The following is a 13,625-nucleotide window of genomic DNA, read 5'->3' as shown; positions in this document are numbered from 1 at the left end:
GGAATCATTGTGCTATAGTTATGTAGTGAGGAAGAGCCCTGAGGATGGATCCACACTGCCACATGAAATCCAGATTATCTGCTTTGAACTGGATTATATAGCAGCGTGAACTAATATAATCCAGTTCAGAGCAGGAAATCTGGATTACCTGTTTTGATAATCTGGATTATATGGCAGTGCAAACCCAGCCTGCATCTACACTGTAGAATTAAGGGCCAGGTTAGTAGCCAGAAGCATTAAATCACTACTGATCGAGAGGTCATGAGTTTGAAGCCAGCCCAGTTGGAGTGAGCTCCCGACCATTCATAGTCTAGCTTGCTGTTGACCTATATAGCCCGAAAGACGGTTGCATCTGTCAAGTAGAAAATTTAGATACTTCTTTATAACTCGGCAGCTCCCCCTGTGGCCGGAATCAAGCATACTCTCATGAAGCCGGAAAGTTAAATTGCCTCTGTGTCTGTCTATATATGTTGTATGTCCAAATGGCATTGAATGTTTGCCATGTTTATGTGCATTGTAATCTGCCCTGTGTCCCCTACGGGGTGAGAAGGGCAGAATAGAAATAAATACTGAAAATAAATCTTCTATACACATAATAAAAGTGAAAAATGTGTATGTGGCAGAAGTGTCCATTTACACAGTCAGCCTCTGCCCCACACAAACAGGCTATAGTTCCAAGTACTGAGAAACCTTCAAAGGCACTTCCTCAACTGACATTGCAGTTTATAGCGTGTGCCATGAACATGTAGCCCAAACCCTGGCAATGTCCTCCCCAAACACTACAGCCCATCACCCAAGGAATGCTTTCATTCGAGGAGAATTTCATCCTAGATTTGACGTGTTTCCTCCACCACAGGCAGTCATCCCAGGGTTCCTTGTGTGGAATTTGCATGACCCCGCCCAATGCCTCTCCCTTAACTCTTTCCTACCCCTTCCTAAACACAGAGGAATTGATCAGCAACTGAACAGACTGGAGGAGTTTTTGGGGACTGAGGCCAACTGTAAATACTGTCAGGATTTGGGTGGTGACTGCCCCTTGGCATATGAGAGTTGTAGTTCACCCTTATCCAGAGAGCACTGGACTTAACCAATGATAGCTCTGCACCAAACTTGGCACACACACCCAACATGGCCAACTGTGCGTGCAGGCCTGGTTTGGGAAGGACTGACCCATGATTCTGGGAATTATAGTTCACCCACATCATTATGTATTTACTAATGGGAGCATTCATTAAAAACGGAATCAATGACTGGCTTTTTCCTAATAAACAGAGTTACTAATTAATTAATTGATATTACCTAACACCTCAAAAGAAACAATGCCTTTCTCAAATAACCCAGGCACCGCCAGGTACAGCTAGTCTATATAAATAAAAATGTAATGTTAGTTTGTGGGATTAACATAACTCAAAAACCACTGGACGAATTGACACCAAATATGGACACAAGACACCTATCAGGCCAACGAGTGACCATCACTCATAAAAACACTGAAAAACACAGCAGAAGAGACGTAAAAAGACAAAAAACAAAAATTACATTACAACGCATGCGCAAAAACAACCCCCCCCTGGCAAACAAAACATACAATAGCATAGCCACACTCTCTTTCGGACGACAGCTCCCAGCATCCCCTAGACCAGGCCTTTTAGGAGAGGCAGATGATCCAAATGCACTGCTTCGAAGCTGCAATCTTTCTTCTCCTTGGATTTCTTTGAGAGCAGCATCCCAATCCCTGCATACTTCCAATTTCCTATTCCTAGACTCCACCTCCCAGCAATCCTCCAAATGGAGATAGATAGGTAGGTAGGTAGACATATCAGGAGGACTGCTGGGAGCTGCAGTCCAAGAATAGGTAGAGGTGGAAGAAAGGGGAGAAAGGGGAAGGGAAAGAAAAGGGGGGAAGGAAGGGAAAAGGAAGAGAGGGAAGGAGAGAAGGAAATTTAAAAAGGAAAGGAAGGAAGGAAAGAGGGAGAGAAGGAAAGAAGGAGAGAAAGAAGAAGGTTGGCTACAGCAGCTAGTAAATAAATAAAATGCAGTTTGGCACAAGTTGAACCGCCATAGCTCAAGGCCATGGAATCCAGGGAGTTGTAGTTTTGCAAGGTCTTGATTCGCTCTCTCTACAGAAGAGAGCTTGTGTCCTACCAAACTGCAACTTTCAGAGTGCTATAGCAGCTCAAAGTGGTGCCAAACTGCACTAATCCCACAGTGTGGGTGCACCCTAACTCTGTAATGCCCACAGAAGAGGTGCTGCTCTTTCTCAGTCCCTCCCAGGGAGGAGCCAGGCGCAAGACCGCCTTCTGGTGCCTTGGCTTCAATGCTCCGGGTCTCCTTTCCTGCTGCTTCTATCCAGCAGGTAAAAGAGCTCATTCCTCCCCGGGACCCTTTGCTTTTCTCCCCGGACTTCTTTCTTCCCAGCTCCAAACAGATCTCTCTGCAAGCGCCTCCTTTACCAGCGGCCCTGACGCAAAGGCTCCCCCCAGAATGGTTGCTGATTGCTCTAGCCTTGCAGGGGTTGATCCCAAAGAAGGGCCTTGAACCCTTGGGTCGTTGCTCAAGCTTTCCCTCCAATATGCTTCCGGTTTATTTGGGAGGAGGCTGATTAACGTGCTGGGGAGGGGGAGATCTACACTGGAGCTTTACTGCAGTTTAACACCACTTGAACTAGTGCTATGGCTCAGTGCTATGGAATTATAGGATTTGTAGTTTGGTGAGGCACCAGAACACTCTGGCAGAAGTGTTTTGCCCAGTAACTCCCAAAAATCTCAACCAGTTTATCAGCTGTTTCTGAAGATCAAAACATCTGGGGACCCACAGGTTGAGAACCACTGGTCTAAGACCTTGCAAAACTACAAGTTTCATGATTCCATAGCATTGAGCCATGGCAGTTCATGGGGTGTCAAGCTGCATGAATTTGCCAATGTTAAGACGGAGCTTTCCAAATGTTTCATGTCGGTCGACATACTTTTGAGATGTGCATCACTTTGCGACACAGTAATTCAGGTTTACTAGCAAACGGGATTAAACCAACCCCTTTAAAAGAAATATCAATTGTGATAATGAAATGTATGGAGACACAACCTAGTACGTGAATGTAATGATAATAACATACGTTTCCAATATGTTTGTCATTTCTCGTTATATTTACGCAACACACTTACTTACTTAGGCGATCCCTCGTTGCCCGAGGATGATGGCCCTCCAAGTGTAGTCCTCCGTTCCAAGTCGCATGTGGGCTGAGAGGAGAGGTATATAAATGTAGTAAATAAATAAATAGTGTCTTGGCGGTGGGTCTGTAGGTGGCTGTGGAGCCCTATTCTTGATCCAGATGTTCTCCTACAGTGAGAACATCGGTTTCCAGATGGAAGATGGTTCTGGTCAGGGTTGACTTGAAACACCTTCCTCTTGACACATTTCTCCCTTTTGTCCTCCATTCGTGCCTCTTTGAATTCTGCAGCACTGCTAGTTACAGCTGACCTCCAGTTAGAGCGTTCAAGGGCCAGGGCTTCCCAGTTCTCAGTGTCTATGCCACAGTTCTTAAGGTTGGCTTTAAGCCCATCTTTAAATCTCTTTTCCTGACCACCAATATTACATTTCCTGTTCTTGAGTTGGGAGATGGTGATCCGACGTTTGGACAACATGACCAGTCCAGCGGAGTTGATGGCGTAGGAGTATCACTTCAATGCTGGTGGTCTTTGAGCGCTCATGGCTAGTGTTACATCTTATACACAGTTTTAAAATTGCTTTGTTCTCTGTGTCCTGTACTGAGATTGTTTGATGAAGGATGAGAGGTGGATGTTATAACAACTAGAACTTAATAAATATATGCTCAAAGTGGCATTCAACAAATCAAGGAATTGTTTCACAGACAGGATTACTATCTCCTATTTAAAAAATGCGCAGTTTATACAAAAACTTCAAAAGGCAATGGAGGAAATAAAGGTTTACATGGGTTGTAACCTTTTATACTGCAGGTATTCCACACAACAACAACAACAACAACAAAACTTTATTCATATACCGCTCTATCTCCCCAGGGGGACTCAGGGCGGTTTCCAAGCAACAACATCAAAACATACAGTCACAAATTGAACAAAAAAATAACAGTAACAGCAACATAAGCATGGAATTGGTAATAAGCAATATGGTGGGATTTGACATAGTTACTCCCAGCTGTGCTGGATGGGATTATATTATCTCTGAAATCTCTTTTGTTTTAAACTTGGATGCTTAGATTTTCATTTGTAATCAGGAAAACATATTATTGGAATCTGTGGTTGTATTTTTTTTAACTTTTGTATATATTTTAAATGATTTTATACTGTTTAATATGGGAATTTTAAGATATATAAACCCATTTTCCTAGTTCCAACAGACCTCACTACCTCTGAGGATGCTTGCCATAGATGCAGGCGAAACGTCAGGAGAGAATGCCTCTAGAACATAGCCATCTAGCCCGAAAAAACCTACAACAACCCAGTGATTCCAGCAATGAAAGCCTTCGACAATACATGGAATTTTAATTGTTTTTTTTTTAATTTTCCTTATGTTCAGTTGACTTTCTTTGGGAGGCGTGTTTAGTTCAACTCTGGGGAAGAGGTGGCATACAAAGGAAATAAATAAGTAAATATAGTCACCCCTTCATGTCCATGGTTCTACATCCAAAGAGATTCAAACACACATGGCTTGAACACACACACACACACACATCTCCCTTATTACTGTTATCATCCAACTAATTATGCTTTTCAAATTATTTTCGCAGAGCCAACTTGGTCTGAAACACCTCTTACAATTCTCAACATCAGATGAGCCCAGTGCCATTTGTTGTGGGTTATGCCAGGAAGTGTCAGCCATCATGTCTCCCGGGTAAGGACTCTGTACAAGAAGATCCTGCAGCTGCACAGGGCTTTGCCACTGGAGCTGAAGGCTCTGGGAGATCAGTATGTGAAAGACGAATTCCGGAGACACAAATCAGTCAGACCCGAAGAGGCCCAGAAGTTTCTGCAGGAGTGGGAGGCAAGTGTCTTCTAGCATCACTTTACTTTTTGTTTCTTTTACAATTATGCTTTGATGTTAGGTCATTTGAGGCCATTGTGGCTCATTATCTATATTCTGTTGTCTGCTGTTCTTTTGAGAGTTCCAGTTTTAAAAATGTGTTATGGGTGTGTTGACATTATTCGTTATATGGAAAACACAAGAATGGCCATCAGACTGGAAAAAATCAATTTATATCTCCATACCAAAAAAGGGAAATGCGAAAGACTGCTCCAACTTCCGTACAGTGACCCTTATTTCTCATGCCAGTAAGGTAATGCTCAAGATCCTGCAAGGAAGACTCCAGCAATACATGGAGCGAGAGTTGCCAGATGTTCAAGCTGGGTTTAGAAAAGGCAGAGGGACGAGAGACCAATATCCGCTGGATAATGGAGAAAGGCAGGGAGTTTCAGAAAAACATCTATTTTTGCTTCATTGATTATTCTAAAGCCTTTGACTGTGTGGATCATAATAAACTGTGGCAAGTTCTTGGTGGGATGGGCATACCAAACCACCTTGTCTCTCTCCTGAGGAATCTGTACAAGGACCAAGTAGCAACAGTAAGAACTGACCACAGAACAACAGACTGGTTCAAGATTGGGAAAGGCGTACGGCAAGGCTGCATCCTCTCACCCAACCTTTTTAACTTGTATGCAGAACACATCATGCAATGTGCGGGGCTGGATGAATGCAAAGCTGGGGTGAAAATTGCTGGAAGAAACATTAACAACCTCAGATATGCAGATGACACCACTCTGATGGCCGAAAGCGAGGAGGAGCTGAGGAGCCTTCTAATCAAGGCGAAAGAAGAAAGCGCAAAAGCTGGGTTGCAGCTAAACATCAAAAAAACCAATATTATGGCAACAAGAATGATTGACAACTGGGAAATAGAGGGAGAAAATGTGGAGGCCGTGACAGACTTTGTATTTCTAGGTGCAAAGATTACTGCAGATGCAGACTGTGGCCAGGAAATCAGAAGACGCTTACTTCTTGGGAGGAGAGCTATGTCCAGTCTCGATAAAATAATAAAGAGTAGAGACATCACACTGGCAACAAAGATCCGCCTAGTCAAAGCCATGGTATTCCCTGTAGTAACCTACGGATGTGAGAGCTGGACCTTAGGGAAGGCTGAGCGAAGGAAGATCGATGCTTTTGAGCTGTGGTGTTGGAGGAAAGTGCTGAGAGTGCCTTGGACTGCGAGAAGATCCAACCAGTCCATCCTCCAGGAAATAAAGCCCGACTGCTCACTGCAGGGAAGGGTACTAGAGACAAAGTTGAAGTACTTTGGCCACATCATGAGAAGACAGCAAAGCCTAGAGAAGACAATTATGCTGGGGAAAGTGGAAGGCAAAAGGAAGAGGGGCCGACCAAGGACAAGATGGATGGATGGCATCCTTGAAGTGACTGGACTGACCTTGAAGGAGCTGGGGGTGGTGACGGCCGACAGGGAGCTCTGGCGTGGGCTGGTCCATGAGGTCACGAAGAGTCGGAGACGACTGAACGAATGAACAAAACAAATGGCTGGACCATGATTATTTGAAGGTCTGTAGGCACTGCACCCAGTGCCTAAAGACCTTCACCTTGACTGGCTTGTGCCAGAGTCTTTGCAGTTCTATCTTTAAATCCTCACATCGTGGAAGCTTTCTAGTTGCTTCTCATCAATTCTGCTGTCACCTGGGATTGCAACATCGATGACCCATATTTCGTTTTTATATATACGTATGCACCAGGCAAAAGGGGAGAGAGAAGAATAAACTCTGCAGAAACTCAACAACTTGTGGTTCACGCCATGAAATACTCTATCTCTGTCTCTGTGTCGCCTTTCTTATATTTGTTTGTTATAGGATTCAATTTTAAATGTCTGTATATGTCTCTTTGATGTGTAACCCCGTACTGTAGGCAGTATGTAGCTTCCAACTTCTCTTCACAGGTTACATCAGTATAATCTCCAGCCGACTTTCAAAAATGTAACTTCAGTCCTGTAACTGGACACGAGACTCTAATACAGTGGTTCTCAACCTTCCTAATGCTGTGACCCCTTAATGCAATTCCTCATGGTGTGGTGACCCCCAACCACAACATTATTTTTGTTGCAACTTCATAACTGTAATTTTGCTAATGTTATGAATCATAATGTAAATATCTGATATGTAGGATGCATTTTCATTCCCTGGACCAAATTTGGCACAAATACCCCATACGCCCAAATCTGAATACTGGTGGTGGGGGGGTGTGTGTGTGTGATTTTGTCATTTGGGAGTTGTAGTTGCTGGGATTTATGGTTCATTCAAATTAAAAGAGCATTCTGGAGTCCACCAACGATGGAATTGAACCAGATTTGGTACACATAACTCTCATGACCAACAAAAAATACTGGAAGGGTTTGGTGGACCTTGAGTTTGGGAGCTGTAGTTCACCTACATCCAGAGAGCACTGTGAATTCAAACAGTGATGTATCTGGACCAAACTTGGCACGAATTCTCAATATGCCCAAATGTGAACACTGGTGGAGTTTAGGGAAAATAGACCTTGACATTTGGGAGTTGTAGTTGCTGGGATGTATAGTTCACCTACAATTAAAATGCCTTCTGAACCCCACCAATGATAGAATTGGGCCAAACTTCCCACAAAGAACCCCCATAACCAACAGAAAATGCTGGGTTTTCTGATGGTCTTTTGCGACCCCTCTGACACCCCTTTGCGACCCCTCCAGGGGTCCCAACCCCCAGGTTGAGAAACACTGCTCTAATATATTAGTTGAAACAAAGAAATGTGTATTTATAAATTCTTGTGTAAATAAAGCGTATTTGTTACACAGTACTTTACTTCAGTTCCACCTAGATATTGTTACATCTGTCTTTTACTCTTGAGAATACATAAAACTGATATTATATAATTTTCAGAACAGTTTCACTTATGTCAACTTGGTTAGGTAACTTCCTTCTCTTTCAAATGTAATACTTGCTCAGCCCTCCGTCTGGATAACTTATATCTTATAGTCACTTTCTTCCATCAACAGTCTGACTGTAAACATAGTCTCAAAGGACTCTCTGTCTCTCAGTTACACCTGTCTGAGGACTTAGACTCAATTTAGTCTCTTACTACTTCAGTACCACAACTGGAGGCACAATCTTATACAAGGGTCTTCTTCCCTCTAGCTCCCAGACTAGAGACTGACTCTATTACTTCAGCATCACATCTGAAGACTCAAACTTAAACTAGGAATCTCTTCACTTTAGCTCTCCTAGCTAGAAATTGACTCATTTTTAGAATGTTCCCTCATGGAAGCTTTTCCAGTTGCTTCTCGTCAATTCTGCTGTCACCTGGGATTGCAACTCAGCAAGCTCTGCCTCTTTTTCTCGCTAGCCACTCTAAAATGGATACATTTCTACTGCAGAAGCTACTCAATCATGATGACACATCAACTAATCATATGTAGCCAATGCCTGCCCTTGCCATAATATCAACATAAACATAGACAAAACCTCCATTATAATTAGTTTTTCTGTTACATGTGGCTTCTCACCCTTCCACAGTTGCTGACTCCTAGTTTAGAACATTTTTCCCAATCTGTTCCATTTCTAGATCACCCAGACTATGGCTTCATCACATCAAAGTGGTCATTTTGGCTGTGATTGATGGGAGTTGCAGTCTGGCACAACTGGAAGTTCTCCTCTGGGTCCATGTGGCCTATATATGTGTGCAGATACTGGATATTTCAGTAGAGAACTTTAATTTTGACTTCATTCCTTTTTCCCCCCTCTTCCTTCTTTTGCTTTGAAATACGCATTCATGAATAAGATGAATAGAAGCACTTTTTGCATGAATGCCAGATCCTAGAAGTAATAAATAGCTGAGTGTCTTGCTTTGCATGCTTGCTTATTTTTATATATTGCTCTCAGATTAATGGTTCTTATCTTGAAAACCACAGGGAAGTATTCATGCCGAAGGAAGGTGTATAAACAAAGCGTGCTTTGTTTACGAGGAAGTACTTGCTCTTCAGGTAGATTCAATCAGCTATATCAATTATTAACACATGCTTCTTTCCAATATAATAAATGTTTACTTTTTTAATTAAAATAATTGCTACTCCACGAAGAGGCAGTTGGTATGAATGGCTTGATCACAGTTATTAGCGCAGAGCATTACTAAATTAATGTAGCTGAGTAATTTAATCCAACCTGTAAAAAAACATTGCTTAGTAATAACTTTGCATTGTTTAGAAGCAAATAATAATGTTTGAACATATTACTTGATTCTCTTGCATTTGTTGAATGATTCGCACACTCTTCTAGTAAGAGCACAAAAGAAATTAGAGTTTTACATCCATCGAAATATTTATGTTTACTTTGAAGTAAATCCAGTTATATTCAATGGGACTTAATCTTAGGTAAGTAGGCATGGATTATAGTATTAGCAACTGATCTGTTTAGCAACCCTTTTATCTTTTTTGATTCTTCATGCTGTAACATTTCTCTGGATAGGTATTCTTGTGCTCTTCTGACGACATTTTCATATTTCATAATTATGATAGTTTAATGTTAAACCGCTGAGCTGCTGAATTTGCTGGCTGAAAGGTCGGCGGTTTGAATCCGGGGAGTGGGGTGAGCTTGCGCTGTTAGCCCCAGCTTCTGCCAACCTAGCAGTTCGAAAACATGCAAAAGTGAGTAGATCAATAGGTACCACTCTGGCGGGCAGGTAACGGTGCACCATGTAGTCATACAGCCACATGACCTTAGAGGTGTCTATGGACAATGCTGGCTCTTCATCTTATAAATGGAGATGAGCACCACCATCCAGACTTAATGTCAATGGTAAACCCATACCTTTACCTTTTAATGCCATTTTGACTGCCATTGCTATATTTTGTGGAATCCCTTGATTTGTCACAGAAAATTCTAATATACATGTGCTAAGATTATATGATGTGAAGGGCATTTTTCAAATGGCTTTCAAGATTAGTCAGTAAGCCTGACCTGGAAGCGTTTGCAGGCTCGGGGAGCGCTACCACGTTCATACATAATACACTGAGGTGTGGTCATCTTGATTGTGATTTATTAAACACTCATTCAGACCATATCTCAATTTAATGTGCTATGTATGGTATAATGGTTTGAGCATTGAGCTCTGACTCTGTGTTGATTCTTGTGTTGATTCTTGCGTAGTTTCCTCAGTAGCTGCTCTGTGTCATTCATCACAAACATAATTGTCAGTAGATTTTATTTTCATTGGTTCCCAGGTTCAAGATTTTTTTGCAGGTGCTTTATATAGCACCAAATTAAAATCTATTTTATGTGGTCTACCAGATACTGGACTGCAATTCCGGTATTCTTGATCATTAGATATCATGGCTAAAGCTGATGGGAGTTCTGATACTGTAACACCTGGAAGACTGTGGTTTGTTCTGCTTAGTCAGCATAGTGTGAATTTAGATACAAGGCTTGTGGATATGTTCAAGGTAAAGATTTTCCCTTGACATTAAGTCTAGTAGAGTCCAACTCTGGGGGTTGGTGCTCATCTCCATTTCTAAGCCAAAGAGCTCCTTATGTCTGTAGATACCTCCAAGGTCATGTGGCCGGCATGACTGTATGGAGCGCCGTTACCTTCCCACTGAAGCAGTACCTATTGATCTACTCACATTTGCATGTTTTTGAACTGCTAGGTTGGCAGAAGCTGGGGCTAACAATTGGAACTCACCCCATCCATGGTTTCGAACCACCAACCTTTCAATTAGCTAGTTCTGCTGCTTAGCGGTTTAAACCTGCTGTACCACCACAGCCTTTGTGGATATGATATCTGACTTTAAATTGTCCTTTAACTTTTCCCCAACCTCAGAGGCACAAATGCTGTTGTCTTGCAGTTCCCATGATCCCCAGTCCTCATGACAGATAATCAAAAAGGATGAGAGTCTTGCAGTTCCCATGATCCCCAGTCCTCATGACAGATAATCAAAAAGGATGAGAGTTGCCATTTAATAATATCTGGGGAACCAAACTGGATAAAAACTAAAGGGCACCAACCACTATGTAAAATATATATATAGTTAGTCCTTTGTATCCACAGATTCTTTGTCTGTGCTCTTTGAAAACAACCATAAGACTGGTGTGGCCTTCAATGAAAATGTGTTTAACACCCTTTCTCTATACCATTCTGTTTAACTCAGTTCTCAAATGAGATATTTGGACAAATATTTACATTGGGATTCTAATTTGGAAATCATTTGTAGGTTGCTTGGAAGAGTTGAAAACCAATCATTGTAGGGAAGAATTACCCCTCTTTTCTGAACTTGGAAGTAGTTGGGTGCTAATGAAAATGACTGTAGAGTGTGGTGTCTGTCTATGGGCCCTTCCACATAGTCATATAACCCAGAGTATCAATGCAGAAAATACCACAATATCTGCTTTGAGCTGGGTTATCTGAGTCCATGCTGCCATATATTTCAGCTCAAAGCAGAAAATGTGGGATTTTATTCAGCTGTGTGGAAGAGGCCCAATATTTCAAATTATTTATTCATTTATTGTGGTGGCTTTTGCTTTCATTTTTTGACCCATCCTCTACAGAAGCTATTGCACAAATCCCTGAATAAATTGTACCTTAATTGACTGTGGGTGGAATCATAAAATCATGGAAAGGTCCACTGGGGGGGCAATGTAATCCAACTTTCTGCCATGTAGGAATGTACAACCTGAAGCACTTCAGAGGATGACCATTCAGAGTCCACCACCCAGGGAGGCAGTCCATTTCACTGACAAATGGCTCCCACCTTCAAGAAGTTCTTCCTGCTATTTAAGTAGAATCTCATTTTCTGTAATTTGAATTGCTTGGTTCATGTCCTTCTTTTTGAAGCAGCACAAAATCAGCCTTCACCATCTTCCACATGACATCCCTTCAACTGTTTAAATTAGCTGTTGTTATCACTTCTCCATCTTCTCTTTTTCAAGCTAAACATATTTATATTCTAGAATATAGTTCTTCAGTGTCTTGGGAAGAGGTCATCTTTCCTGGGACTTTCTGCTGAGGGGTTGCAAAGTGTGGTCTTCCAGATATTATTGTCCACCCACAACTTCATCGGTCCTTGATAGCATATGCAATAATGAGGGAATGAGAGATCTGGAATTATGCTTCAATTAATTGGGTCAATATTACCGCTCTTAATGAGATGTCTGCAAATTTGATGGCATGCCCTCTAGTCCATCATTCAAGTCATGGACAGCCCTATCCTTAGTCAAGGTTTCTTAAACTTTTTCCACCCATGACCCCCTTCCACCTGAGAAATTTTTACATAACTCGGGTTATATAAAATATGTATAAAAATCAAGCATTTATTGATATTAAACCAGCCTTTTCAAGGCTTGCTTAACAGGCTGATTTTCCTTTTTATAGAGGACAGGGTTCCGTCCTGGGCCCGGTCCTGCTCAACATCTCTATTAATGACTTAGATGAAGGGTTAGAAGGCATGATCATCAAGTTTGCAGACTACACCAACTTGGGAGGGATAGCCAATACTCCAGAGGACAGGAGCAGAATTCAAAATGATCTTAACAGATTAGAGAGATGGGCCAAAACTAACAAAATGAAGTTCAACAGGGACAAATATAAGATTTTGGAGTCCTTGTGGACAACAAGTTAAACATGAGCCAACAATGTAATGTGGTGGCTTAAAAAGCCAATGGGGTTTTGGCCTGTATAAATAGAAATGTAGTATCTAGATCCAGGGAAGTCATGCTACCCCTCTATTCTGCCTTGGTCAGACCACATCTGGAATACTGTGTCCAGTTCTGGGCACTGCAATTGAAGGGAGATGTTGACAAGCTGAAATCTGTCCAGAGAAGGGTGACTAAAATGATCAAGGATCTGGAGAACAAGCCCTATGAGGAGTGGCTTAAAGAGCTGGACATGTTTAGCCTGAAAAAGAGAAGGCTGAGAGGAGACATGATAGCCATGTTTAAATATGTAAGGGGAAGTCATAGGGAGGAAGGAGCAAGCTTGTTTTCTGCTGCCCTGGAAACTAGGACGCAGAACAATGGCTTCAAACTACAGGAAAGGAGATTCCACCTGAATATTAGGAAGAACTTCCTAACTGTAAGAGATGTTCAGCAGTGGAACTCTCTGTCCCGGAGTGTGGTGGATGCTCCTTCTTTGGAGGCTTTTAAACAGAGGCTGGATGGCCATTTGCTGGGGGTGCTTTGAATGTGATTTTCTTGCTTCTTGGCTGGGGATTAGACTGGATGGCCCACAAGGTCTCTTCCAACTCTATGATTCTATGGTTCTTTGATTCTATGACATTTTCTGCAGAGTGCACTGTAAACACTGCAGGGAGTTGCTTATAGATTTGTGTAAATGGGTGGCATTGAGAAACCTTTTACTATTGCTATTTTTGTGACCCCAACATTGAGCTAAAGGGATCCCAATTGGGGTTGGGACCCATAGTTTAAGAAGCAGTGGAAAGTAATCTATAAAAGCATCCTCAGCCCTGTTGCTCTGTGTCTTTGTTCCCAGAACTTGGAATAGACCCTGGCAACAGGTAAGTAAGCTCACTATAACATTGTAGACAAACTACTAGCTGATTTAGCTGTTTGGATAACCAC

The 13,625-nt window shown here is 42.0% G+C and overlaps 1 protein-coding gene across 1 annotated transcript in view; it reads left to right on the top strand.

The window, feature by feature from the left end:
• The first annotated feature begins 2,276 nt into the window (after positions 1-2,276).
• SDHAF3 (succinate dehydrogenase complex assembly factor 3) overlaps positions 2,277-13,625 on the top strand; it is a 31,864-nt gene continuing 20,515 nt past the window's right edge. The window contains exons 1-2 of the mRNA XM_060782214.2: positions 2,277-2,356; positions 4,766-5,019. Of these exons, the coding sequence (XP_060638197.2) occupies positions 4,837-5,019 (183 nt within the window). The 5' untranslated portion in view covers positions 2,277-2,356; positions 4,766-4,836. The remainder of the gene's footprint in view (positions 2,357-4,765; positions 5,020-13,625) is intronic.

The sequence above is a fragment of the Anolis sagrei genome, chromosome 6 (assembly GCF_037176765.1).
Source record: "Anolis sagrei isolate rAnoSag1 chromosome 6, rAnoSag1.mat, whole genome shotgun sequence".
Classification (NCBI taxonomy): Eukaryota; Metazoa; Chordata; class Lepidosauria; order Squamata; family Dactyloidae; genus Anolis; species Anolis sagrei.
The sequence above is the reverse complement of the archived record's forward strand: the minus strand, read 5'-3'. Positions and strand labels throughout refer to the sequence as shown.